Consider the following 26,374-nt stretch of genomic DNA (forward strand, 5'->3'; position numbering starts at 1 on the left):
AATTTAAACCTTCTGCTTGTACCTATAGTGTAAAACTTTTTTTAATACAAGGAAAAAAAAAGAGGAAGAAAAAAAAGAGAATTTAAATATAAATAAAAAGAATCTAAACCTAGAAAAGGAAAAAAAAAAATTTCGTTCTTTACAACAAAAAGGATTAGATAATTTTGAATCAAAGAGAAAAATAAGTATTAGATCTTACAGCTTAAGACAATTTTGATGAAGAGTGCTAATGAACTAGAAATATTATAAAAGCTATTGGGTTATTACTTATGTTTGAAGGTTAACTTTTAGGAGTTTTTGAAAGTGGTTTAACAAAAATAACGCTTTAATTTTAAAATGTGATAAAATACACAATAAAAGAATATTTGGAAATTTGTCTAATTTTTTTCCTCTAAAAAGAAATACAAAACAAACAAACAAACAAGAAGTTTCCCCTCTTGAATTAGACAGTTCTAATGAAATCGTGGAATTCCAGAACACGCTTTCGTGAAGCCCTTTTTTAAATAAAAAAAAAAAAAAAAAATTCTCGGCTATGGGTTTTAACTTCTTTAAAGTAGTCTTCTTCTTTTCGTCAAATCCCGGTTGTCACCCAAACCAAATAGCAGGACCTCTCCGGCGGTGCGCAACCTCATCCGTTGCCACCTCGCCCCGCCGCACCGGGAGCAACTAGCGAGAAGTGAAAAAGTGAAGATGCCGGGTTCGACAATGGACTCGGAGCTTCCAGTTGAACCACAATCTTTAAAGAAGCTAACCTTCAAGTCCGTAAAACGAGCTCTTGATCTTTTCTCCCCTCTTCACGGCCACTTCCCTCCTCCCGATCCCGAGAGGCAAGTTTCTTAACCGCCCCTAATCTGTTTATTTGTTGGTTTTCAAGTTTAGGGAAATTTTGCAAAATCTTTAATTGTTTCATATTTAACTGTATAAAGTATTGATGCTTAATTGTGTTTTTTTTTTTTCAATTTCAGCAAGAAGATTCGAGTTAGTCACAAGGTGAGTGATTTTGTATTTATTCGTTGAATTTTTGTGAGTTTCACGCTACAATGTGATGTGGGTTGGGTGAATTAGAGGAATTTTAAGGTCAAGATTGATATGTGTGGTTTGATAGTTGATTGTTTGTGACGTTTAAGCTAAATGTTGAGTACGCGGGTGTCGAAGAAATCAGTGCTCAGTCTCAGCCTAATGCCAAATCAGCTGCCCAAGATCAACCTTCTGCTCCGTCCAATGCCCTTGCTCTGCCAGGTATTGAGAATTCTTTTGTTGGAAGAGCCATCTGCAGTCCTGTTTAGCATAAGTATTAAAGTGTTAGATTTTTGCATATGCTTGGCATAGATTATTAAGTATTTAGATGCTTTTCTTATTTTTGGTGCAGCTATGGGGAAAGTTAATCTTTCAATTAGACCTGTATTGAAAGACCTTCTAGATCTTTTTTCCAGAATGTCTTGATTAGGGTTAACCTACTATTTTGGGTGCAAAAAAGGGAGTCAAGAATGGATTTTTATTTGATAGTGGTTGTTTGTCTTGCTAATGGGTGGTCCTGTTAGAAAGTAGCTCAGGTTATAATAATCATGTTCTGGACTTGTCAATATCTCATGGTCATAAATATCTCAAACCAAAACAAAACCATGCAATGCATGCAAATACTTACAAGAATCTATATTTTGTATCCAATTAAATAGATGTTCTTGAAAGTGTCTCATCTTAGGTAACAATCCAAAGAAAAAAGGATAAAAGTATACAATGACTCCCAGATTGGTTCAGATCTAGTTTGGTTTAGGCCTTGAATTTTCCTCATTAACTTATTTGACTACTTCTCTAAATGTGCGTGACTACAATAAATTAGAATACTCACTGCAACCAGAACAGCTTCTCCTTTTTGCTCTGCTTTTCTTGTGTTCCTTTCCTGGGTAGACAAAACTTCTTTCCTGCATTCTTGTTTTTGGGTTGGGGGAGGATATTTGTCCTTTAAATTTCACTGACTTGAACTTGGCTTTCTCTTGGAAGGTCCAGAAAGCATAAGAGATCAACCAAAGGGTGGAGGCCAAAATGAGCTAGTTATTGGTCCTTCTGTGCAACCAAAGGGCGGGTGTGTATACTTTCCCATGTCTGCTTGATTCTCTGATTTAAAAAATGCTAGCTCATGCTTTGCCTCTTATTTTGACTTACTTTTCAATGTTGGAGGTTCCAATATATGATAGCAAAACTTAGGCCAACATACAATCACTTCACAATCCTTTTGCTTGCAGAACTGAAGTTGCCTTCTCAGGAAAAAGTTCTGCACTTGTTGCTTCTCATGTTTCATCTGAAAGGTTTGGATCTTCTCCTATGGTTAGTAATTGTTGTAAGCACATTAAGTTTTTTTTTTTTTTTTTTTTTTTAAAATTTGGATTCACTGGTATTAGTACTAATTGCTAGGACACAAAATGCTAGGACACAGTGCCATGCTATTTAGATGAACAAATGACTTGTTTTCATTTTGGCTTATGGTTTTGGGCCTGGGGAAATATTTCAAACGTTAGTCTTGTGAATTTACAACAATTATGTGTTGCAATGTGCCTTTTTGGATTAAAAAAATATTTCTTGATGACAGAGTGTTGACATTTCTCTTCCAGAATGTGTTAAAATCTACATGTTCACTTTATCTTCATCTTCCTTGAATAGGAAAGAAAAATAAAAAGAGGAAACATAATTTGTAATGAGAACAATGAAGTACACTGTTTGGAATAGCTTTTACGAGTCATTGCTGAAGCAAATCGTGCTCACTTGGTTTTGAAGGGAAGCAAAGATGTTGATTAGTCCAGCTTTTGGTTCCTTAGGATGGTGATAACATACATCACTAGGATGGGGGTAATTAAGATGACCGATATATTTGTATATTGATATATGCATTAGTGGTAGGTAACACCAATGTCGGCTGAATGCAAGACCATGGTTTATCTTATCATACTTGGCACTTTGAAACTGATGAAGATCGTGCAAATATGCATGTTGTTAAACTTATTCCCTGTCTGAATTTCCAGGAATCTTTCTACTGCTGCCATTATGGAAAGGATTCCAAGCAAGTGGCCGCGTCCTATTTGGCATTCCCCATGGAAGAATTACAGGGTAAGTTAGTTATACTCTTCTGTTTGGTGCACTGTGTGGATAGCTGTATTGGTTTTGCTGTTGATTCCTTTATGGAATAGCTAGTCTCTTTGACTCCAGCCACCATCTGTTTTCCTTGTCCTGGTTATCCTTGAATGGGCAGTATAAGTCTTGTTGACTGGCATCTGTTTAGGTGTTGTTGATAATTAATCATGTTATGAGCTTCACTTTTAAGTGGGAGATCAACATTCAAGCATCATGTCTCTCTAAGGGCCCTCTCTTGCCTTTTTCTGTCATTTTGCCTGGTTTATTTGTATTTCAGTTGTGGAGAAAGATTGTGCATAGAGTAATTTTGTTTAGTTTATGGTATGTAGCATTTCAGTTACTGGTATATGGTGCCTTGTGGTACCAGTAAAGATGGTTATAGAAGAATTTTGTTGTGACGTAATGGAGATTTGTCTACCCTTTGAGCCTTTTGTCTTTTAATCTTTCACAGACGAAAATCAACCTCGTGTTCCCAATTTAAGTTTTATTCTATCAGTTGACTGAAGGCCAGATTAGCAACAATTTTTTAAATGAATGAGATATCAACCAAGTTTCATTACCAGAGAAAACAGGATCTGCAATTTAGCTACCCATGATATATTCATATGACTTTGAACTTAGTTATCTCCTTTAACAGAACAAAGACCATTAGTGTACTTGTCTAGATGATTTGCTAATTCTACTCTGGTGCGGGCATATGATGTTTTTGTGTCTGGAGAATAGGAAGCAATCCATTTACAAAAATAAAGCATGTGGATACCTTCCCTTGCTTGGTCTGATAGTAAAGAAAACAAGGATACATATTGAGGTCTGGGGACTTGATTTTTCATTTTGTTTCTGAGATATGTCTTACAGCTTGAATTATTACTGATGCTGCAGCAAAGTGATTGTATCAACTATTGCTCTGACATGCTGAGTTTGCAGGTCATCAGTGGTCATTTGGGATGGGTACGATCCATTGCAGTTGATCCAAGTAATACTTGGTTTTGTACGGGATCTGCAGATCGGACAATCAAGGTTATGAATTCATCTTGAGAAGTTTGTCTTTTGAAGGAAATTTGTTAGTCAGTGTAAGGAAGAGAGATAAGATTTCTATAGCAAAAATTCAAGGTTGTTATCACAGGTCGCCGTTTATTTAAATAATGTTTCACAGTTCCTGGGTATCTGGGCTCTGGTAACTTAAACAACTGATGTTTGTTTAACATATGTCTTTGAAGTTTGTAGCTTTTGTACCAAACATTTCGCTGTTTCAATTTCAAGAATGTATTGAACTGCTGAATTCTTTGTGATGAACTTAATTTGTAAAATTTCCAAGCCACTCTAATTGAGGAAACAAAAGTTGTCTTAACTTTTGACAATGTTGCTTCAAGATGTTTAATATTTTAACATAACACCTTTGTTCTTAAAGAAAATAATAACAATTGAAGATATCAACTTTTTCTTTGATATTAAATATGCTTGTGCATCTATTGCTGAGGCTTGCTTCCTTTTCTTTGTTATTTTTATTTTGTAAGATATGGGATTTAGCGAGTGGAAGGCTGAAGCTCACACTAACAGGTCACATTGAACAAATAAGAGGTTTGTTTCTTAGCAGATATGTTGCTTTCAGGCAGTTACGTTCCTGCTGAAAATTATTGTTTACTAACTTGTAACATACTGTACAAAGACAGGAATTTTCGGACCACAAAATTGGAAATAAAGTTGATGGTTAGTTGCAGAGTGCAGAAATATGATATTTAATTTTTCCTTGCAGGCCTTGCTATTAGTAACAGGCACACGTACATGTTCTCTGCTGGGGATGACAAACAAGTAAAATGCTGGGACCTTGAACAAAACAAGGTTCGTAAGGGAGTAAATAACACTATCTAGCGTGGAGAACTTGTTAAGCATGCTCTAATAATTCTTTTTGGGCTTTCCAGGTTATTCGATCTTATCATGGTCATCTAAGTGGAGTTTATTGCTTGGCTCTTCATCCAACACTTGACATCTTTATGACAGGAGGTCGTGACTCTGTGTGTCGGGTATGAAGTCCGTTTAGAGATTCCTAGTTTAACAAGTTATATGCAGATTGCTTAGTGGTCCTGATAATGACATTGGTCAATTATTAATCTGGAAATTGTACTTTATGGTATATTCTTTTAAAGTTTTTTTTAATCATATTCGTTTTTAGATTGTCAATGTGAATGAAGCCCGCACCTGACTTAACCCCCCTAGGCCTCTAGACATGACATTTTAAATTTTTTGCAGCTGTTAAGAGTTAAGACTGCTTCGTAAAAGTGCATGTGGATTTTCTTTTGGCTGGATGTTATGCAAATTTAATCATTTTGTATTGTTGATTCAACAATATTTTCAGGTTTGGGATGTTCGCACTAAGGCGCACATTTATGCACTTTCCGGACATGATAATACTGTGTGCTCAGTTTTTACTCGATCCACAGTAAGCAATTCTAATTTATTCTGAAACTTAATTCTGGATGCATGCTTTTCAGAAAAGATCTTTTTATGGTATCTAAATGGTTGGTTAAAGTGACTGTGATATAGCTCCAAAAGAAATTCTACATAGGCACTTTTGAGGATTTGGCTCTCTGCAATAAGAACTATGTTGATAGACATTAGTCAGGAGGTTGAGAATGGAGAATACAAAATATTTGGGAGAATCTAAAAATTTTGTTGGAATCTTTATGTTGACCAAAACCAGGACATTTGATATCTTGCTAGGATTTATATCTGTTAATATATATACGTGTGGTATAAGTATTCTTTGTGGCACCTTTTTGTTATTCTCATACCATATCAGCAGTACGTGTTGGCTGCTCTATTGAGCCAAGCCACAGTATCAACAGCATTGGTAGTGGTGGGTTTTCCTCCAGATAACTTATAACTTTCTTTGAGTAGATTTTTATTTGCCTGAGTGGCGCCTAGTCTGACTGTAATCTTGTAGTATGGGTACTTATTAGTAATCAAAAGGAAGTTTTTTTGTTCAGTTCATAAGATATATTGCTTAATGCATCCATAGACCTCTGCAACTGCAATGGATTCACATGTGCATAATAAGAATAAGATGCATTTTGGTATGTACTGAGAATTTGAGAAGCAGTTGCATTCTCTTGCTGGTTGATGTGAAAGGATGACACACTTCATTGGTACAACATTACAAACTTTCCTAGTTAAAGAAATTAGAGGTGAATGTAAGAGATTGACATGAATGTTAGCTTTTGCTAGGAAATGGAGGAATTGATGCTATATAGTTAATATGGGGTAACAACTTTGTTGCTTAAGAGATTGGAAAAACTTAGAATTGACAAATTCACTCACAAAGAACTTGTATTGTACAATCCAAGTGATCAACTGGACTCAATACTGTGCCTTATTGCCTATTAAAATTGTTAACTCCAACATTTTTTTTTTTGCTTAAACTTGATGCAGATTATGTTGCTTTACCTTAACTGTGGTGATAATCTTATGCTGTCTAATCTCACCATCAGACACCTATTTTCAGGATCCACAGGTTGTTACTGGTTCTCATGACTCTACCATAAAATTTTGGGACCTTAGGAATGGTAATCCTTTTTGGAATTATATGTTCCATCATTTTGTAAATATCCAGTACTTTCCTACGGTTGCTAATCACTCGTGTTTGGTAGGCAAGACAATGGCAACTCTCACACACCATAAGAAATCTGTTCGTGCAATGGCTCTTCATCCAAAGGAGTAAGTATCCATTCCTTTTACCTGTATTGGGTATGATGGAATGATTGTCCGCATTGCATGTGCTTCATTTCTTACATAAATTAATCTTTCATGTTACAGGGAATCTTTTGCATCTGCATCTGCTGACAATATAAAGAAATTCAACCTTCCTAGAGGAGAATTTGTTCATAATATGCTGTAAGTTTTGTTGGAAGCTAGTGTACCTTGCATTTACTCTGTTCTTGTGAATTTTTCCCTGCAGTAACATTAGGAGTAATCACCTTGATTTAATATAGTTTCTATAGTGGTCCGTTACCCTTTTGAGCTATATTAATAAAATTCAAGTTGCTTTTGAGGTGTTTATTTCCTTTACATATACTGCAAATATTCATAATATTCATAATTACTCTATCAGCATCAGCTTGAAAATATTGTGGATTCTTTCAAAATAAATAAATAAATAAATAAAGTTCCTGATGCAAAATTAGACATAATGAAAGTGCAAATATGCCATTCTGCTGTTCGAGTTGATTGGACTGGAAATGGAACCAGCATACAGATCTTAATGAAATTCAGATTTAGTGAAGGTAGTTTTGCAGGTTTTGCCTGGTTGACTAAGCATCAAAGGTTGGCCAGCATTCCTACCTGTATGAAGTGTTAGGACTCTAGTTGTTATTTTATGGACCAGTGCAGAAGTTATTGATAACTCTTGCATAGTTTAATGCTTAAATGATTGAGATATTGGGTTCTTGTTGTGCAGCTCTCAGCAGAAAACCATCATCAATGCTATGGCAGTAAATGAAGAGGGTATATTGGCTACAGCAGGTGAAGATTATCTGTAATTAAACAATTTTTCTATCCAATCCATTCACCCATGATCAGAGTTTTTGATGATCTTACTAGTGATTTTTCAAATATATTTTTTGTATATTGGCTGCAGAAGTGGTATAATGTTGTTGGAATAAAGCTAATTTCATGTGCACCACTTATAATTAACAATTCCTTGTTGAGTTAGAGAAAGAAAAAAAAACAAAGGAGGAATATGATTTGATGTTCTTCTGGAGTTGGAAATAGAACATGAATCTGTGCTCAAGCTTCATGTGCAATCCCTTACATATTACGTGGAATTAAAGAGCAAATGATATTGTGGAAGTTTGTGGTTTCTTTCATGGAAGGATGTTCATCATGCTCATGATTTCTTTCATTTACTACAGGTGATAATGGAAGTTTGTGGTTCTGGGACTGGAGAAGTGGTCACAATTTCCAGCAAGCTCAAACTATTGTTCAGCCTGGTACTTATCTAGCAAATTTTTGTTTGCTTACTGCTCTATTTTGATTTCTTGAGAAGATGAATGGTGAAGTTTTGGCATCTATTTGTCTCAGGATCACTGGAGAGTGAGGCTGGCATTTATGCTCTGACCTATGACATGACTGGTTCGAGGCTTATTACTTGCGAAGCAGATAAGACCATTAAGATGTGGAAAGAGGATGAAACTGCCACCCCTGAAACCTTTCCCCTTCATTTCAAGCCACCTAAAGATATTCGCCGCTTTTAGTGGAACCTTGTATCTTGTTTCAGTTGTATATGCCATGAAAATATTTGGTAACAAAATCGTCCCTTGTGCATGCAGCTGTTGGTTGCCCTTTTAGTTAAAGATGCTTTACATTTGGACACGCAATGGAGTGGCCAGAGATGTAGCTTAGCATGGGAAACATCTGCCTTGAGGCGGCTAAAAATGCCTCCCCGAGTTGGCTGCCGAAGCATGTACCTAGATTTTGATATCTATGTGCTGTACATTATTTTATTTTATTTTGACGAGCAGAATAGGTTAGTCCTTGGCTCATTTGAAAGATAAAGTTGGGTAGATGGTGTAAATCAACAAACAGAATTTGCAAATTTTAGCTAAACAGTTATTGCAAATTATTAGATTTCTCTACCTTTTTAGTTGCCCTAATCTGGCCCCTATTTGTGATTGTATCATTTTTCATTCTAACATTTGATACCTAGAAATGCTCAACAGTTATGGCGGGTGCTGTCATTTGGAACCTGAGGTTTCCATTGTTCGGGGAGGGATGCCTAACCCTCTCGCCCGTGGGTCTTATTGTTTTTTTTATTTTTGGCCTGATGGAGGAGTATCCGGATTATTGGGTAAATCGGGCCTGACTAATCTCCCACTGGCTGGGGAGGAGAGGTCCCATTCCTTCGAACACGATAACCATGAGACTCGAACCCTGATGGGATTGGACAACAGCTCCTAAGAAGGCGCGTTGTGACCAATCGAGTTGTTCATGAGGAGCGTCTAAGAAGGCGTGTTGTGACCAATCGAGTTGTCCATAAGGAGCGCCTGTGGGTCTTCTTGTATAAGGAGGTGAATTCTGTACTAAACTGTTCAACGCTACCTCTTACAAGTTGGGGAATGCCCATAATAAACATCTGCTGTCATCCTTCCCTTCCCAAATGCGACTGTAGACTTAAGTCCTTGATTGGATACGTTGCGAAAATGGCAAGTGAAACCTGCATGGGTATCTTAGACGGAACCAACGTGGTACTTCCGCTTGAAGACTGGACTTCTAAGATTATAATTGAACTTTGGAACCAACTTAGGAATTTTGATCAGGCAAAACCCCAAGAAAGTAAACTATAATCTGACGCTGCTTCACTGGAATTGCGAGTCTATGGCATCTTCATATTACTTTAGAGAAGGTGTGAGAGAGAGATATGAGAAATCTATTTCCGTACTCAAAGAAACCAACCACTATTCAGACAGGAGAGGAAAATATGTCGCAGAGGAAGGCTGCAAGGCATATCCGTAAAGGCGTGAACGATCTCAGCACCTTGGACATAATATCAGAAAAAATTACCTTTACGACTATATCTTTTTTTTCGGATAATCCAGCTGAGGTCTGGGGATCAAGTGAGGGGACAAGGAACTCAAGAGGGACATCCCACTTTGGAATTTAAACAATTACCTATATGACTATATCTGTTTCTTGATAGCCTGGCCGAGGTCTGGGCATCAAGGAGCAAGGAGCTCAGGAGAGACATCATTCCACTTGCGACTACACTTTAGCAGATCGAAATGATTCCTTGGTCCGGCCATAATAGACGGATTTAGTTCCAGGATATGTAACAAAATTCCAACCAAATGCCGAACCTCCAACAATATACGTCCCTTCTGGTCGGCCAGCTTCAGGTTGCTGCTTTTGGGAGGTGCCCCCAGAGGAAACAGTTTTATTTTCAGCTTGCCTAGTAGATGCCCTGTCACCAGGAGGCCTCTCTGGTAGTTTCACATCACGCTGATGGTCTTGTCCATGTTGGACATCAGCTGTTGGAGGCTGGCTCGCTGGAGGATCTCTGATCATCTCTCTGTAAAGATCTACCACAATCTTCATCTCTGTAAATTATTACACGTTACACATCAGTCCATTCAGGAAGCATATGTACCAGTACAAGGACGGACAACAGAGATATAAAATTCTCTTTGCTAAGATAGTAAATAATACATGTCAAAACTTGGATTCCTACTAGGCCAGAAGTTCCTTAAGTGTCACTAACTTTAAACCACGTTCAGAATAAGTACCATATAGTTAACGATACCAGAACATTGCCTATTCTCATTTGCTCAAACTTCTTATTTCTTAAAGCTGTAAAAGGTTTATCAACGAAAATGTTTAAAATTGAAAGGTACTCAAGACCTAAACTATTTGATTAGCAACCAAATGCTACCATACAGAAGCATCCCAGATAAACTTCTTAAAACAGTTTTCCAGAGGAGAAACAAAAAACAAGTTTCATCCTAAATGAACAGACCAAACTGAAAAAAATGACAAGTGCCCTAAATAAAGATATTGGTTTTTATCTTTTAAAGCTCAAGGTTAGGTTAAATATTACTCCTGCACAATGAATTTAGTTAAGGTAATGAAATCATCGTCAGATAGTCCATGAACACAATTGTAAGAAGAAAGATAAGTGGAAACTTCAAACAACTGCAATTTCAAGTGTTGCTCCTGCACAAGCAAGCAAGCAACAAAGTAGTCATAAGTTTCACAAGGAGATGGTCAAACCCACATACAGAAGCAACCCAAAAGCCTGAGTTTTCAACATTACAAATGCCTATAAAATAATTAAAAACTCTTGCAGTGAATATAAACAAAATCGAGTCAGGACCTTAAAAAAAACAACATTTGCATGGTCATAATCATTATAGAACAGAAACTGGAGCATAGGAACAAAATTATACCCAATTTAGTCCAGAAAACACATAGATAAGCAACTAACTGTATCCTCAACTACAAAATAGACCAAACACTTTCCACAAAACTTACTTTCACGAATTTCTTCAGCTGCCTTGCAGTTCTGGAAGTCAGGAGTTTTGAGAACCTTCAAGAGGTTAAAACAACCATTCAGAATAAATTTATTACCATATATTCTTTTATATGAATGTCCAATGGAAAAAATGTAAATCCGAGTCCTTCAAAGGTTCGACGCATTGACATTCAAGTCCAAACATGATGCGTGAGTCCTCACGTAATAGACGGGTTACTCAAATTCATGAAACCCCAGCTATTTCTCTCCAATATCATCACTTTAACAAACATCAGAAGTATTGAATGACTAGATGTCTAACCACAAGAATAAGAAAATATTAGATTATGCATGAAGGTAGATGTTGTGCATACTGTATAAAAGCCAAGAAATTTCCATCTGTGTCTTTACTTAGACAACAGTTATAAAAACATATCTAGCAATCCAGGAGAAGAAATGATGCACCCTCGTCTTTTCCCAAGATAAGGAGAAACTGGTCAAACTAGAATAGGTCATGGGCCAATTCAATCATCTAAATTATTCACAATATACCAAGTTAGAAGACATTTGTTTATCTCGCCTCCTCATGTCATATGCAATTCCAAGGCTCAAAAAATTACCGAGCAAGTGAATTTTGAGATGTTATTATTATGGTCAATGTCAAAGTAACATGTGTGCCGGTCTATTCTTGTCATAACTCATAACCAGTTTTGCCAAAATTGTTCTACAAAAGATTTGGTTCAAACCTAAAGAAAATGACTTCTTACTCCCACATCAGATGTTAAATTTTGGAGAACAGATCAAGGGGATAAGCATCTGTAGTGATTCAGATTTTGTGTAATCTCCAGTCAAATTCTTCCTCAATTGAAATTGGAAGAAAATGACAGCTTCAAGATTGTTCAGACCTGACATCGAAATGAGCAACTTGCACTTCTCAACAAAAAGAAAAGAAGAATTCCATTGCCTGACAGAGTAGACTACCTATGTCTTAACATAGATCGGTCATACTTGTTGAAGTGAGTGTCACATATTGCCAGTTGAACGGGAAATAATGAGAAAATACAATTCTTAATGTATGGTGCTGTTGAAGTATTTAGTTCAAAGGACTTCATCACAATTTATGAAAGTGCACTATGATGTATGACTCTCAGATGCCACCCCTTCGCTCCCTTCCCTACCACCCACCCTACTCCCTGTACCCACAAAAAAAAAATAAAAATAAATATCAAGAACCAGAAAAGGAAAACCAAAATAGCCCACCATCAGTTCAAGATTCCTCGGCCATGCTGAACGAAAGTAAAGATGAAATTCAATTTTACATATACACATAGACAACCTCCTAGTCCATATGCCAACCATTTCAAGCACGTGTTGAAAACTTAGGAGTGTTGACACATTCATATCATAACAAGTAGTAAATGGTATTGCGTCTAAAAGAAGACCCAACAATATTAATAAAAAAATTACTTAAAATGCCAAGTTTACTAACACAATTAGATCCAATAATTGCATAAGCTATGCATTCACTTAATCAACTAAGTTGTGATCAATAAAAGATCAACTGGATGCATAATTACTTCACAAAAGATACTGCAGTAAACGAATAAACTTGCATTTATGCCAATGTGATATAATAAACTTTAAAGTATGTATACAAAATTAACATACTGAAAGCCAAACTATCCAATGCACCCTGTCAAGAACATTGTCACATCCTACTTTTCCTAAGCATAATATCTTTGCATCATTGTCTTTGCCATTTCTATGTCCTCTGCCCATTAAGATTTTTGCAAACTAGTATGCCCAAAAAAAGGGGGAAAAATACAAATTTCAGGACGAAAAGTAATAAATGGAGAGACAGAAATAAACCCCCCAAACAGCAAGGCTTCCTAGGAAATTCTCATAAAGCTCATTGAACAATAACATTCTCTACTTAAAACAAAAAGGCATCGCTGTTAACATCATCAAGAACTACTCATATCAGATTAGCTAAGCAATCAAAGTAAACCAACCATGATGAAACAAAAAAAGAAACCCCAGACTCAGAGGTATAACCAAATTTAAAAGTAAAAAATTGTGAAGGATTAATCAAGTCACGAGAAAATAAAATCTCCGTAAAGAGCATAAATCAATCGAACCCAGAGAAACTTATTACAAGAAAAGTTCATAATTGGATTGAACTTTGCATAAAGTACAAATCTTTGTTGAAGAAATTTGCTGGGTCAAGTTAGTACCTCAATAAAATGAGGACGAAGGTCTCTGACAATGACCCGCATTTTGTAGTAAGGGGAGTCCACCAAGCGGGCGAGAATGTCGTCATCAAGAGGCCTCTTTCTGGTACTAATATCTGAGGGAGGAGAAGCAGTTGGAGGAGCCACTGGTGGCTGCTGTGGAGGGAGGTTCTGATGATTTGGTGCAGTTTGGGCAGTTTCCATGACTACTACTGTTGCCTCTTGAAGTTTTGCTGATTTCTGAATTTCACCGGTTAAAATTGGTTCTTTTCTTCGCCGGCTAATTTCTCCTTGTTTACTCCTGCTAGCTCTATCATGCATAAGAGCCTCCGATCTTATCTTTGGCTCATACTTCGTTTTTGCCCCTAAATTTCTAGTTTCTTTTGTTACCGTCACTTCACATTAAGTAGTCCCTCCAGCCCATCTTATATGTCATAACCAACTTTACACACAATTTATAAAAATTGTAAAATACATGAAACACATATAGAAAACATTGCCATGAAGGGTTAAGAGAGATTCTTCCTCCTTTGCTTATATAGGATATGCTTTGTACTATTAGATGTAACATTTTAACACAAACTTTGTTAATATATTAATTAGTTTTGAATTTTTATAATTCTCTTTCTATTTTATTGACTGTTTTCATGATTAATCATCACCCTTTTTTTTTTTTTTGTATGTAAGCGCAGTTGTTAAAAACTAGATATAACAACCCAAATGAGATGATCATGCATTAGTTTTCTAGTACCAAAAAGAAAATAAATGATCTTTGCACATCCAAAACCTTCATTTCCATTAGCTTTTGCTTATATAACTTATGATTGGTAAGTTTAAAATGTATTATTATTATATTCAATTCAAATCCAAAGAGTCTAAATCCAGTTTTTAAAAAAATAATTAATAATATTAAAACGATCTAAGCTCTTATAAACTTGCATGTTTACATCAACAAATAGTTTTAATAACTTAATTTCATCGAAACTTTTTTTTTGTTTAATAATAAGAAAAAAGCACAAAAAAGCAAAAAAAAAAAAAAAAAAGAAGTCAATTGAAGTTTGCCTCATAAAAAAAAAAGAAATTTATGTAGGTGAAAAATAATCCTTTTCAAGACTCTAGATTTTGTGCAGGTACGAGAATTCCTCTGTTGATGTGAAATGCTAACTGAGCAATACTCCTGCTTTGAAAGTTCAGGTGGCAAATTTGTAAACTACAAAACGATTAAAGGAGTAGACTGCAATTAAGTTTAAAGTAGAAGGTCCGGATAATTCCCCATCATTTCGTCGAATGACTTCTTAGTACTAATATCACAGCAAAAGCAAGAAAAATCCCAAGAAGAAACTCTTGTGTAGGAATAGGATTGCTTCCTACTAGAAGATGAACCCGAACAGTGACAAGCTTGTCAGAAGGACAGCCATGGTGGCCTCTGTAACTGCATCTTATTTCCTTCTCACTGCTGATTATGGCCCTGAACCTAATGTTCTCGACCCAGTACGTCCTTTCCCAGAACTTATTACTATTAGGATTCTTTAAAATTTTTTCATTTTGACATGCTAGATGTCTTCTTTATTTATTTACTTGTAAAGTTTTGGTCTTTTGGGTTTTGGGGTTTATGCATTAGGTTTTGCCTAGGTCTATATTACATGAATAGGCACATGAAAATCTGAGTCAGTGTTATTAACATGTAAGTGGTGATCGAGGGGCGTTAATGGGCATTCGTTTGTTTTTCAATTATACAGGATTGTTGGACTATGAGTTGAAGTTTTGATTGGGGATCATGAAAAACTGGGATTGATGACTTTTTAACAATTAGGACGAATTTTCTGGGGATTGGATTGGATTGCCTTTGATTTTCATGACTTAGTCGTGCTTAATGCACGTGTTTTCGTTGCTATATATGCTGGTTTTCTTCTTGCTTGAAGTTGGCTTTTATTTTTAATCTTTCGAATCAAAACATATTTCATGCTATCCTATGCTCTGTTTGACAAAAATTCTGTGGATTGTGGTCTTGTGGCTTTTGCCAATGTTAATTAGGTGTATGTAGCAGTTCCAATGGATTCAAGTGAGCTAGGAAGCAGTTCTTGCACATTTTGAGCTGCCCAGATTTTTTTTTTTTTTTTTTTTTTTTGTGGGGGTGAAATTCAGTACTTTGGCCATTGTGATAGCCCATAAATAGGTGGTTGGTATTGCTTCCTGCCAAAGATATTGGATGGGTGAACTGATTAATGTATTTGCTCTTGACCATTCTCAATTTTTTCATTGAAGTTATGTGGAGTTCATAATGGTGAAAATTTTTTTATTTTTTGCCGTGATCCATACCTGTTGTTGCCATATGGTCATCCAATTTGTGTTTACAAGTGATAATAGTTATCTCTACCCTGTGTCTCTGTGCGTGATTGTCTGTGTCTTCGTCCTTGTGCATGGAGCTTCTTGAAATCACAAATACGCTTCCAGTCTCCTACGGTATTATGAGCGCATTGTGGAGCTGTAGTTGCCGGATATTCGCAATTGCAAATCTCATAAGATCTTGCTTTTCAAGAATTTGCTAACATACATGAAATCATGCTTCCCTCTCCTTTTTGTGGTTGGAATCTTCTCATATGCTGTGGATTTTGTAAGCAGATTCTTGGACTGCATTTTTTAAAAAAAAATTATTTGGTTAATTTGTTCAAATATGAGTTGTTATTATATGAGAACCATTTGATTACTTATGACGAATTGAATCTTTATCACAAAAGTAAAAGGAAACTGGTAGAAAGTATGAAAGAAATGTTGATTTCGCAGTCGATTGTACATTGTTTACATTAGTTAAATGGTATCATTCCAATACTAATTCTGCCCCTGGATGACAGATCAAGAATGCAATATTGTCAGCAGAGCGTTCTGTGAAGGAGTTCATCTTTGGACCAAGCAAGGGAATTCAAGAAAATGAAACCAAGAAATTGGCCTCGAATGCTGGAGAGAAACATCCCTAGTTTGTTATGTATCAAATCAAAATCCAGCCTATGTTTTTGAAGATTTCTATGGCAGATAGCACTAAAAAAAAATGAAAGTTGAGCAGAGATAAGCAAGCCTTCTTCACTTTGCTGGCTTATCAAGCTGTAGACCTGACTATTTTCAATCATGTACATGTAATAGAGATAGTGTGTGTAGCATAAGTGCTGAAACGCAATTGGAAGCACAGAGACATAAAAAGAGTAAATGCGTTTGAGTTTGAAATATTTGCCAATATGGTCTCTCTTGCTTCATAAAGCATTGGAAAATAAAGCTGTACGCCCCTTCTCAGAGCAGGAATTATCAGGCTGAACCATTCTGATTCCTTTGATCCTTTGATGTAGAGAATAGAGACGAAAATTGCTGATTTCCCGATCAAACCTTTCTTTGTTCCCACCGGCGCATTCTTTTAGCGACTTATACAGCAGTTGTCGGAGGTTGGACTGATACCTGACCTGAGCTTTTCACTTGGGCAAGTGAACTGAGAGAACCCCGTTGCCTGTCAATCTTCTTCTTGCTAAAGTGACCGAGTCAACCTGTTTGGATTGCAGTTTTTCGTCAGAAAATTACGTTGTTTTCCGTGATCACATTTTTCTATTATCTTTTTTCCTCATATATATCAAATCGCTACAGTATTTTTTTCATGAAAAATCATGAAAAATACAATCCAAATACAACCGAAGTTTTCGGCCATGAAACATCAAATTGTAACCAACTGGATTGATGGAATCACACGAACACTCCATATATGATGGACAAGGGCAGGAACAGTCACTAGAGAAATCATCTGGATTGGTCTTGTGCATTTTGTACAAGATGTAACTTAATTTGCATATGATATAATTCATTTTACATAACGTGTAAATATATAATAAAATTTTACGAATCTCGTATATAATGTGAAAAATGACGTACAAGATGAAATCTAAACTTTACTTTTTTTTTTTGGGACCAAATCTTGGCCACCAACCTTCCAAAACGGTTGCTTTCTACTATATATGACACTATATGATACATCATGGGCTATCATAAGTGGCCAAATGAACCTTGACTCACCTTCTTGTGATACTAACGTGTATCTTGTGCATATTTTTTCATTTTGAAAACATGTGTAAAATCCTCCTTCACAGATTCAACGGGGTCTCCAACAACCCATCGATCCACTCCTGCTCCCTTGTCACTTGGACCTTCACTTCATTCTGAAGCTGCAAGATGTTCCGTCCCTTTCCTCAACGATCCTCCCTCTCTCTCCAAACCTTGAATTTCACAAATGAGAAAGCCAACAAGCTTCGTCCATCCCCCAGTCCATGTCTCATCTTCTTCCGTCTTTGGTCTCAGAATACTCCTCAAAGTACACCAGCAATCTATTCACTTCAAACACAGCAGGCTAACTCTAAGGGTTATCTGTGCAGGACAACCCTCACAATCTCCACAGCCTTCTTCAAATGAAACATTAAACATTATCTCGATTCTTCGAGCAATACCAGATTGGGCTGACGGTATAAAAGAAAGGGGTATGCGACGGAAGAGGGCCTTGTATAACCATGAAAAATGGGTAGAGCATAGAAGCTCTTTAAGGCATGTAAGGCATTTGATGTCTAGTCTGAATTCAAGGGTGATTTTATCTTTGGTTCCGCCAGTGCTGGCTTTTACCACAGCGGCAGTCATCATAGCCAGTTATAATTCGGCAGTATCTTTGCATTGGTTACCTGAAATTTTTCCTCTTTTGCATGCTTCTTCATTGCCTTACCAGTTGACGGCCCCAGCTTTGGCCCTTTTACTGGTTTTTAGGACTGAGGCATCATATGCGAGGTTTGAAGAAGGTAGGAAGGCGTGGACTAAAGTGATTGCTGGTACTAGTGACTTTGCAAGGCAAGTGATTGCGAATGTGGGTTGCACAACTGATGCATCGCTTAAAAATGCACTCTTGCAGTACATCATGGCGTTTCCAGTTGTCCTTAAGGTAAACTTGCTCTCTTATCTGCTGTACTCTTTTAATTTTGTATCAATAGCTATTCTTTCCTTTCGTCGCATCGTGGAGCTTCACAAAGACATCCACTGGCTAGAAGAGTGGCTTTCATTTCTTTTCCAAGACTTAATAAATGATGATAACAGCTTCAAATTTGGTACATGTGAGAGCTTTTTGTTTGTATTTTAAGGTGGAAATGACAAGAGAGACGAAATCCATCTTGAATTTTATCATTTGGGACTAGTGTCGGAGCTGGTAAATAGACGTTTTATGAGGAAAAAGTGCCTGGTTCAATACCATTTCATATCTTATGAAGTCTCATCTGAAACTATTGAATATCAGATGTCATGAATGAGGTATCGAAGTTGATTTTTCCTTATTTTGGAGATCATCTTGTTTCATCAAACATCTAAACTTTGTGTTGACGGCCACTTCTTGGGTTTTTCTAAGCTCAACTGACCTCGAACAGATTTTCTATTTAAATGTCATTAATTTGGCAAGAAAAGATTCAGTTCCCATATGTCATCTCCTTTGTAACAGAATCCAAGGAATCTTGATTTGCTTTAGTTGCATTGTGTAAAACACGGGGTATCCCTAGACTTAATGCAGAAATATCTGGCAGGATGAAAGAAGCCATAATCTAATGAATTTGTTGGTTCAGTAAAGACCAAATGCAAGTTTTAAGCAAAAATGGATTTTTTGGTATGTATCATGGACCATACTTTATGTCAGGACCACAGTGTTAATTGTGTAATTAGAAGACTCAGTATATGCTTGATGACTTCTAATAGTATTTCTCCTAATGCAGTGCCACTTAATTCATGGGTCAAATGTTGCACAAGACCTTCAAGATGTGCTTGATGATGGTGATTTAGCAGTAATTCTTCGGTCAAAGGATCGCCCTCGATGCATCATTGAGTTCATCTCTCAGTCTATTCAGTTGCTAAGTATGGAGGAGGCAAAACGTAATATACTGGTAAATTCCACTTGGACACTTGGATGTATTCACTAGATCTCTGTGCTGATATATAAAGCAGGAAAGTTCTCCTGGAAAATGTATATGCTGAAAAATGCATCGCTGCCATCTGGGATTGCAGAAAGACTAGAATGATCATTTATTGTTAGTACCTTTGGAAGAGATTTGAGCTGGTCACAGTAGATTGTTAATGATGCATGCAGGATCATGTGTACAAAATTGCAGGAAATAGTTTAATATATGGTCTATGTTGCAGGAGTCAAAAATCTCTTGTTTCCATGAAGGCATTGGTGTTTGTGAAGAGCTGATGGGTATACCTATTCCTCTTTCATATACCCGGTTGACATCAAGGTTCTTGTTCCTTTGGCATCTTACTCTTCCAATTATTCTTTGGGATGATTGCAACTGGATTGTGGTACCAGCTACTTTTATTAGTGCTGCTTCATTGTTCTGCATTGAAGAGGTCTGTTTGACTTCCTATACTCTGCTTTTCTGTTCTTGATAGAGCTTAAGTTAGTGTAGTAAAGACACAGCAGGCTTGAACTATATGGTAGAAATAATTTCGTATGGAGTGCTTGAAAAACCTTTCTTGCATGTGATCCAGGTAGCGTAGTGTATCTGCTGAGTTGCGCATTGTGCACATCAAACTTAATAAGCCTATTTAGGGTAATTTTTTGTAGTCTCCACCCTATCCTTTCCTTTCTCTCTTATCTGTCCCGTTCATATTGACACTAGGAAATGGACTCCTGAGAAAGCGATTTTGAAGTCGATTCTTATGGAATTGACTTCCCTTTTGGGAATATGAATAAAATCAACAATATTTTTTAGATTTCCAATGAAAATATCTATATTTTAGTAAATAACCCACCTGGAAACTTATTGAATATCCAATTCCCGGGATGTCCTGTTCAGCTGTTCCTAAGTGAATCATAAGTACCAAAAATGGATTTTGAGCAAATTATGGTTACCAAATTTCTTCATCTTCCCCACTTTGCCACTAGTAAAGAAAGAAACTAGAAGTACATTTTGCAGTTTTTTGCATCAACTAGTTAATCTACATCCAGGATATTTCAGAGTCATGTTAAAAATCCAAGATAGCTGCTTGTTGAAGCTTCTGGATAAATACTTACAGTATGAATAACATCCATATTTGTCGAGAAGAAAGCATGACAGTTGAAGATGGATCTTGCAGGTCGGCGTTCTTATTGAGGAGCCCTTTTCAATGCTTGCACTTGACGAGTTATGTAAGCTGGTCCATTCCAGCATTCAAGAAGCAATGGATAATGAGAAAATTATTCAAGCACAGGTAAATGCAAAACGACAGAGTCACTATAACAAGAATGCTCCCAATGGTTGGCCATCACTGAGAAATACAGAAGATACAAATTGAAAGGCTTCTGAGAAATATCAAGGTGAAGATACCTGTACAGTTTGAAGCCATCGGTTATTCGGGATTTCCACCTCCAACTTTTTGCTGTGAAGCTGCAAGCTTCAGGAAGGAAATGGGAAAAAATGGAAAGGCTATTCGGGCATGATCGACTGTAGTCTGTCCGTCAGCTTGACTGCACTGAAATGTTATGCATCTTTAGTTACTAGAATCAGATGTGAAAATGTGAAATTTCAATAATTCACATACGTTTATCCTCTGTTTGTAAATTCCCTGAAGTGTTAATATTTAGTCTTGGTACGTGCTCTTGTATATACGTAAAGAATTTAGCCCTTTTCCAGCTTCAAGCTTCAATCGTAACTTCCCTGCTCAGCGAGCATCATCTATGGAATGATGGGAATTCTTCGTTTTCCTTGGCAGTTCATAAATATACACACCAAATTAAAAAGGGGAAAGCAGGGTTTTTTTGTTTGTTTTGGCCGGGGGGGGGGGGGGGAAGGAGTTGCAGGCTTTTTTTTTTGGGTTGAACGATCCAAAAATCGGATCGGATCCGTCGGTTCGATCGATCAAATCATAAGCAGATTATGTCACTGGATTGGTTCGATGATTAATGAAAGAATCAATTGAATTGATCGTGTTTTGTTAATAATTGGTTGAACCGATAAAAATCAATAAAAATTAGGAGGTTTAACCGGTTTTCATTAATTTTTTCCTAAAATAATTATTTCAGTTTTATTCAAAATTTAATGCCCAAATAAAAAAAAAGATTAAACCTTTACACTAGGGTTTAATCGGTCGCACCTTGAATCGAAAGCTTTTTCAATTCACTCCTTGGTCCAGGTTTAAAAACATTGGGGGGGAGGAGGGTGGGGTGCTAGGAACAATGCACTAGTTGTGGCTTTGGGAATCGATTCCAAACTTGCACGAGAGAATAGAGATGCGCAAGACTTTGTATGTCCTTTTCCTCTTTATAAATGGATGAGTGAAAAAACTTGGGGTGATTGTTGAATTCACTTCTCACAAGTGGTGGTAAAAAGACAAAGATTGATGCTGAAACTTGCTCTCCATTTCCGTTGTAGAGAAAGCAAAAGCCAAGTTGCCAAGTTACTAAACTTCTCGCACTCTACCTGGAAGAAAGCTTTTCTGGAAAGGAGGGGAAATCGATCAATAGTTGATATTGGCAGATCAATAGTTGCCTTGCAAGGAGAAGATAAAGCTAGCCCATCGCGATAAGGGCAACTCCGACGGAGTTGCATATATCGTGTGACGGGCCACCATGTAATGGGTGTGTAATACCCATTACACGCATCATATCCATTATTAAAAAATTAAAAGAGGAGTAATTGGTGCAAAAGATGAGTAATTGGTGGGGCCAACTATTAATTAAAAAATTAATTATGGATCCATGCTATTACATCATCTTGTAAAGTGTAATTCATTGTGAGTGAAAGTGTAATAAAAGAGGAGAAAGTAGAATGCTGACTGGCATGTGCATTACACTCTTCTCGAGTAAAGTCACTGTAAGCAAAATATGCCAAACCACGAAGCCACGACAGTATGGCAACAAGAAAATAAAAAGGAAGCAAAATGATAAGTGCAATTTAACATTGTTATAAGCACCCAAAAAAAAAACCTTCAAATTGTTCATCAGAACTGATAAATATCATCAATCCATCCTACTTAAAGAAAAGGGGGCATAGTTTCAAAGGCTAACCTAACTCAAAAGTACCAAGTTAGAGGCTGGAAGACAGTTATTTCTCGGGACGAAAAATAGCTCATTGACAGTGAATAAGCACATCAGTATTGAGAATTGTAGTTAGCTGTGGCCAAAGCTTTCTGGAACTGTCTGTTGAAATTCCAAGAAAAGGCACTGAGTAACAAAAGGATGGTTAAAGAATAATCGCATACCTACAATCTTCTATAGTGGAAATCAAGCTCATGATCATGGATTTTCCGCATTCTATCTCATAGACGGAGGCCGCTTTGAACATGAGGAGTACAAAGATAAGTCTCCTGAGCTGAGCTCATGGCTAAGAATCCTAAATATCACTCAAAGTATCCCTCTAGCAGCACAGTCTCACCCATGACCTTGGATGTCAAACTCTTCACCATTAGTTTCTCTGGGACATTTAGTGACTTCTCATTGCTCCCAACCCAGACCGGTTGGACTTCCACCACATATTTCTGAAACAAACCTAGTTCAACGCCCTCTCTCAAGATTTGTTCAAAATCAGCAATATTCCCCCTCAAATCCAGCAGGACGCTACATAATCCTTGCCGCTTGCAATATTCAAGGACTGAGACCAGATTTATCCTTTCACAGACAACTGTTTCCACACCTTTTAGAGTTGCTACTTGCTCCAAAGAGGTCTCTTTTTCTGTAAAAATTATGACTTTAGCAGTTGATTTACTGGTTAGCGCAGGAATTTCTACTGGCAAATCTGGATCCATTGCTAATACAATTTGAAGAGGTTGATTGGCCCCAGGTTCTCTAGATGCAGGAAAAGATGAATTCTCCAACAACAATGTTGAAGAAAATACGATTGCATCATACTCTTGTAACAATTTTGAGTAATATCCACCAGGCTCAAGGACTGTGTTGCCCAGCTGATTTAGAACATGGCCATCAACTGACATGGAGTACCTTCAGTTTTCAACACAGTTCCATAAGAGCAAGAAATGAAGTTGACACAAATGCAAATAGTAATGCAAGTAGTAATGCAAGTTGCACTTGTACCTCAATGTAAGAAAGGGCTTCCCTGTTAGCATTTGGTGGATCCAAGCTTCAATTAGCTTCTTGCACAACTCCTCCTCAACACCAACGATCACTTCAATTCCTGCATCTCGAAGCCTATCAATACCTTTTGAAGCCACAATGGGGTTTGGGTCCACCATTCCAACTACTACCTTTTCCACTTTGGCCTTGATGAAGGCTTCAGTACATGGGGGAGTTCTCCCATAATGGTTACAAGGTTCCAGGCTTACGTATGCTGTTGCATTCTCGGCCAAATCACCAGCATCTCTAAGGGCAAAAACCTACAATGTTTTACCACCATATTAAGTATGTAGAATGAAATTTCTGCACATTGCAGTTTTAAATCTTTTACAAATCAAAGCGATGTATGATTGATCCACAGTCTTCTATCCATCAATTTATAAGCAACTCCACAGCTGCTACATGATAAGTATTATTTCCTTTGATCTTAGCTTTGCGCATTATTTTCTTGAGATAAGTTTTTTTTATTTATTTCTTTCAGTGTAAAAGACATCACTACACATAGTTTACAGCTGCACTTCCCGAAAGCCACAAAGTTAGCCTTTATTTTCAGGTTATACAAAAGAAAAAGGCAATTTCTAGGCTCTAGGGGCTAATAAAGTCGATATCAAATTGTATGCGAAGTAAAGGAGAAGAAAAGAAGATGCAAGTCACCTCAGCATGAGGCTGGCCAGCTTTAGGATGAAACCCTTCACCAACAATCTTGCCACCCTTCACAATGACGCAACCAACCATAGGGTTGGGGCTGGTGTGCCCAATTGCTTTCCTAGCCAGCTCTACACATCTCCTTATGTAAAGTCCGTCATTCTCACCCTGATGTGATCCTTCACACCTCACACCAACCAAGACTCCACCTTTACCCGAACCAATTTGTGATCCACAGACCCTTTTGACCGAATGGCAGAACCCAGTCTTCAATTTCGACTCAAAATACACTTTTCTAATTTGAATTGTTTGAGTGCAATGGGTCAAAAGATGAGTACCAGGCGAGAGATTTATGTTTGAAATTGGGAGTGTTTGCACATACATTTGTGTTGCTGACAGAATCGATTACGACAATCAAGGATTATACAAACGCACAAAGCGAATACTCATAAAGCTGCAAGACCGAGACTGTCTGAACAGAGAGCACGAGCTCTGAATTTGTGGCACATAAATGAATGACTGGGTTAAAGGGAGTGCCAATTTTGTTAAAAAGAAACGGTATCAAGAAACCTCGCAGATTTTCCTGAAGTGGGATGTGTTAGAAAAGCAACGACTATTGCATAAACAAAAGCTGCCAACACACTGTCCAGGACTGAGAAGTGTTGGGGATGACAGGTTTTGAAGATAGGAAGGACAGAGGAAGAGCAGAACTGGTATTCCTCCCTGGTTGAATTGCCAATTTCATCCCTCAACCCTTTTTTTTCAAAACTATTTTTGTCGCTTAACTCGTTTTTGAATCAAATCAGTCCCTCAACCTCCACAACCCCGGCCTATTTGGTAAACGAGTTTTTTTTGGTGTTTGACTAAAATTTTACTATAATTTATCGTATAAGTTGTAAAAAAATTTTTTTAAGTGTATAAATTTTTGAATATTTTGAAGTGTATAGTTTAAAAATTTTAAAAAAATTTTTGAAGTTACTGTAATTAAAGTTGTTAAAAAACTTGTAACAGACAAACTTAGCAAAAAAACTTACTTGTCAAGCAAGGCCGAACCCGTTTTAGATCCTTTTATAGTGGTCCGCTAAAACTTTTTGCCTTGAACAGAGAAGTCACCAGCCACAGGAGGGGTATATTTGTAACTTCAGGTAAGGCATTATATTAAAATCTAAAAAAAGGAAAAATTGCTTACGCAATAAAATTTGGGCAGCATTTGAGAGCAAGAAAACCAACGGAAAGGTAGGAATTGTTCCAAAACAGCCCAAATTTTTATCCCGCAAACAGCTCTTTTCTTCATCTTGTTTAGGGTTTTAATGCAACGTCTTGCATGAAGTTCCAAAAATACCCTCATGTAGCCGCAAATTGTAGTGGCACCACTGCAAAAGGACCTAACTGGCTGGAGAATTTTAGTTGAGGGAATGAATGTATTGGCTCAAAAACGAGTTAAGGGATGAAAATGATTGAAGTGAAGAAGTTGAAAGAGTAATTGGAGAATTGAAGGCGTGGTGGAGGACAGGGTGTGGTGTTTTAGGAGTAGGCCTTAAATGACACTTGAAGTCGTGATCGTGAACAGAGTTTGGTGTCTCCGGAGTGTGTGCCTTTAACAATTGTTGAAGGTGCTGAGTATGGCTTTCTTAAGAGCACACCTTTAAATGGAAAGTGAGGCAAAAACATGTCTGAGCCCGGGTTCGAACCGGGGACCTCTAGTGTGTGAGACTAGCGTGATAACCGACTACACCACCCAGACTGGCTTGCTCTCAACTAAATTTTATCATATACTTAGCAACTACTTATCAGAATTCCATTCTTGCATCGTTTAGGATTAGCACTTGTCTTGCAGCCCTATTAATAGCTAACAACATCCTCTCACCTTTCATTTAATGTAAACGTGTCACATTACATGGGTTGCATTGCAGTTCAAGATCTTCCATTAACAACTTCATTGATAGAATATTAACTAATTAAGCAATATTAGCATTCAACTTTAAACAAAATGTATATGAAAGAAATATTATTATTGTCAGTTTGGACATAGTACTAGTAATAAAACAGTCTACTTAGACTCGTATGTTAGATTTTAAACATTAAGTAAGTAGACCAACACGAATAATCGCCATGTGAAATTCAAACTGTTACAAAGAGATTGCACATACAATTATACAAGCACACATAAAAGCTAGGGGTGTGCAAAATCAAAAAAATTTCGATTTACCGACCGATGAATTGAATTTTCGAAATCGAAAATTCAGAATTCGGAACTGAAATCGAGTTTTTCGA

The 26,374-nt window shown here is 37.0% G+C and overlaps 5 protein-coding genes and 1 non-coding gene across 7 annotated transcripts; 3 read left to right on the forward strand and 3 right to left on the reverse strand.

Moving 5' to 3' along the window:
• Positions 1–557: 557 nt before the first annotated feature.
• On the forward strand, positions 558–8,626 carry LOC113728058 (protein pleiotropic regulatory locus 1). The gene is made up of 17 exons (XM_072076501.1): positions 558–831; positions 970–990; positions 1,128–1,239; positions 2,002–2,083; positions 2,244–2,306; positions 3,018–3,102; positions 4,051–4,143; positions 4,641–4,704; positions 4,880–4,965; positions 5,046–5,147; positions 5,480–5,563; positions 6,626–6,686; positions 6,771–6,837; positions 6,937–7,014; positions 7,577–7,641; positions 8,031–8,108; positions 8,200–8,626. The coding sequence occupies exons 1-17, from the start codon at positions 691–693 to the stop codon at positions 8,370–8,372; spliced, it is 1,455 nt and encodes a 484-aa protein (XP_071932602.1). The 5' UTR covers positions 558–690; the 3' UTR covers positions 8,373–8,626.
• Positions 8,627–9,523: 897 nt separating this feature from the next.
• LOC113728059 (uncharacterized) lies at positions 9,524–13,735 on the reverse strand. Its single transcript, XM_027252538.2, has 3 exons — positions 13,357–13,735; positions 11,143–11,197; positions 9,524–10,211 (listed from the first exon to the last, which is right to left on the reverse strand). Exons 1-3 carry the CDS (start codon positions 13,672–13,674, stop codon positions 9,877–9,879), a joined length of 708 nt encoding a protein of 235 aa, XP_027108339.2. The 5' UTR covers positions 13,675–13,735; the 3' UTR covers positions 9,524–9,876.
• Positions 13,736–14,635: 900 nt separating this feature from the next.
• Positions 14,636–16,582, forward strand: LOC113728060 (uncharacterized). The gene is made up of 2 exons (XM_027252540.2): positions 14,636–14,844; positions 16,206–16,582. The coding sequence occupies exons 1-2, from the start codon at positions 14,731–14,733 to the stop codon at positions 16,326–16,328; spliced, it is 237 nt and encodes a 78-aa protein (XP_027108341.1). The 5' UTR covers positions 14,636–14,730; the 3' UTR covers positions 16,329–16,582.
• An 832-nt stretch (positions 16,583–17,414) lies between these two features.
• Positions 17,415–21,019, forward strand: LOC140035446 (voltage-dependent chloride channel 1, chloroplastic-like). Of its 2 annotated transcripts, none has more exons than XM_072076503.1 (4): positions 17,415–18,310; positions 19,125–19,292; positions 19,549–19,643; positions 20,485–21,019. In XM_072076503.1, exons 1-4 carry the CDS (start codon positions 17,618–17,620, stop codon positions 20,600–20,602), a joined length of 1,074 nt encoding a protein of 357 aa, XP_071932604.1. In that variant the 5' UTR covers positions 17,415–17,617; the 3' UTR covers positions 20,603–21,019. The 2 variants fall into 2 exon arrangements, with proteins under 2 accessions (XP_071932604.1, XP_071932603.1); XM_072076502.1 differs by having other exon boundaries at positions 17,419–18,310; positions 19,549–19,755.
• Positions 21,020–22,457: 1,438 nt separating this feature from the next.
• On the reverse strand, positions 22,458–24,862 carry LOC113728013 (riboflavin biosynthesis protein PYRD, chloroplastic-like). The gene is made up of 3 exons (XM_027252468.2): positions 24,110–24,862; positions 23,417–23,715; positions 22,458–23,323 (listed from the first exon to the last, which is right to left on the reverse strand). The coding sequence occupies exons 1-3, from the start codon at positions 24,482–24,484 to the stop codon at positions 22,726–22,728; spliced, it is 1,272 nt and encodes a 423-aa protein (XP_027108269.2). The 5' UTR covers positions 24,485–24,862; the 3' UTR covers positions 22,458–22,725.
• A 908-nt stretch (positions 24,863–25,770) lies between these two features.
• Positions 25,771–25,844, reverse strand: TRNAV-CAC (transfer RNA valine (anticodon CAC)). The gene has a single exon. It is a non-coding gene; the product is annotated as a tRNA-Val (tRNA).
• Positions 25,845–26,374: the final 530 nt, after the last annotated feature.

The sequence above is a fragment of the Coffea arabica genome, chromosome 2c (assembly GCF_036785885.1).
Source record: "Coffea arabica cultivar ET-39 chromosome 2c, Coffea Arabica ET-39 HiFi, whole genome shotgun sequence".
Lineage (NCBI taxonomy): Eukaryota > Viridiplantae > Streptophyta > Magnoliopsida > Gentianales > Rubiaceae > Coffea > Coffea arabica.

Coding starts and splice junctions, on each gene's coding strand:
- LOC113728059 (XM_027252538.2), bottom strand. CDS start 13,674: ATGCATGATAGAGCTAGCAGGAGTAAACAAGGAGAAATTAGCCGGCGA. Junction 11,198..13,356: donor TTCGTCCTCATTTTATTGAG/GTACTAACTTGA, acceptor AACCTCTTGAAG/GTTCTCAAAACTCCTGACTT. Junction 10,212..11,142: donor AGCTGAAGAAATTCGTGAAA/GTAAGTTTTGTG, acceptor AATAATTTACAG/AGATGAAGATTGTGGTAGAT.
- LOC113728058 (XM_072076501.1), top strand. CDS start 691: ATGCCGGGTTCGACAATGGACTCGGAGCTTCCAGTTGAACCACAATCT. Junction 6,838..6,936: donor ATGGCTCTTCATCCAAAGGA/GTAAGTATCCAT, acceptor TTCATGTTACAG/GGAATCTTTTGCATCTGCAT. Junction 7,015..7,576: donor GAATTTGTTCATAATATGCT/GTAAGTTTTGTT, acceptor CTTGTTGTGCAG/CTCTCAGCAGAAAACCATCA.
- LOC113728013 (XM_027252468.2), bottom strand. CDS start 24,484: ATGTATGTGCAAACACTCCCAATTTCAAACATAAATCTCTCGCCTGGT. Junction 23,716..24,109: donor CTGGCCAGCCTCATGCTGAG/GTGACTTGCATC, acceptor AAAACATTGTAG/GTTTTTGCCCTTAGAGATGC. Junction 23,324..23,416: donor AAGCCCTTTCTTACATTGAG/GTACAAGTGCAA, acceptor TGAAAACTGAAG/GTACTCCATGTCAGTTGATG.
- LOC113728060 (XM_027252540.2), top strand. CDS start 14,731: ATGAACCCGAACAGTGACAAGCTTGTCAGAAGGACAGCCATGGTGGCC. Junction 14,845..16,205: donor AACCTAATGTTCTCGACCCA/GTACGTCCTTTC, acceptor CCTGGATGACAG/ATCAAGAATGCAATATTGTC.
- LOC140035446 (XM_072076502.1), top strand. CDS start 17,618: ATGAGAAAGCCAACAAGCTTCGTCCATCCCCCAGTCCATGTCTCATCT. Junction 18,311..19,124: donor CGTTTCCAGTTGTCCTTAAG/GTAAACTTGCTC, acceptor CTCCTAATGCAG/TGCCACTTAATTCATGGGTC. Junction 19,293..19,548: donor AGGCAAAACGTAATATACTG/GTAAATTCCACT, acceptor TCTATGTTGCAG/GAGTCAAAAATCTCTTGTTT.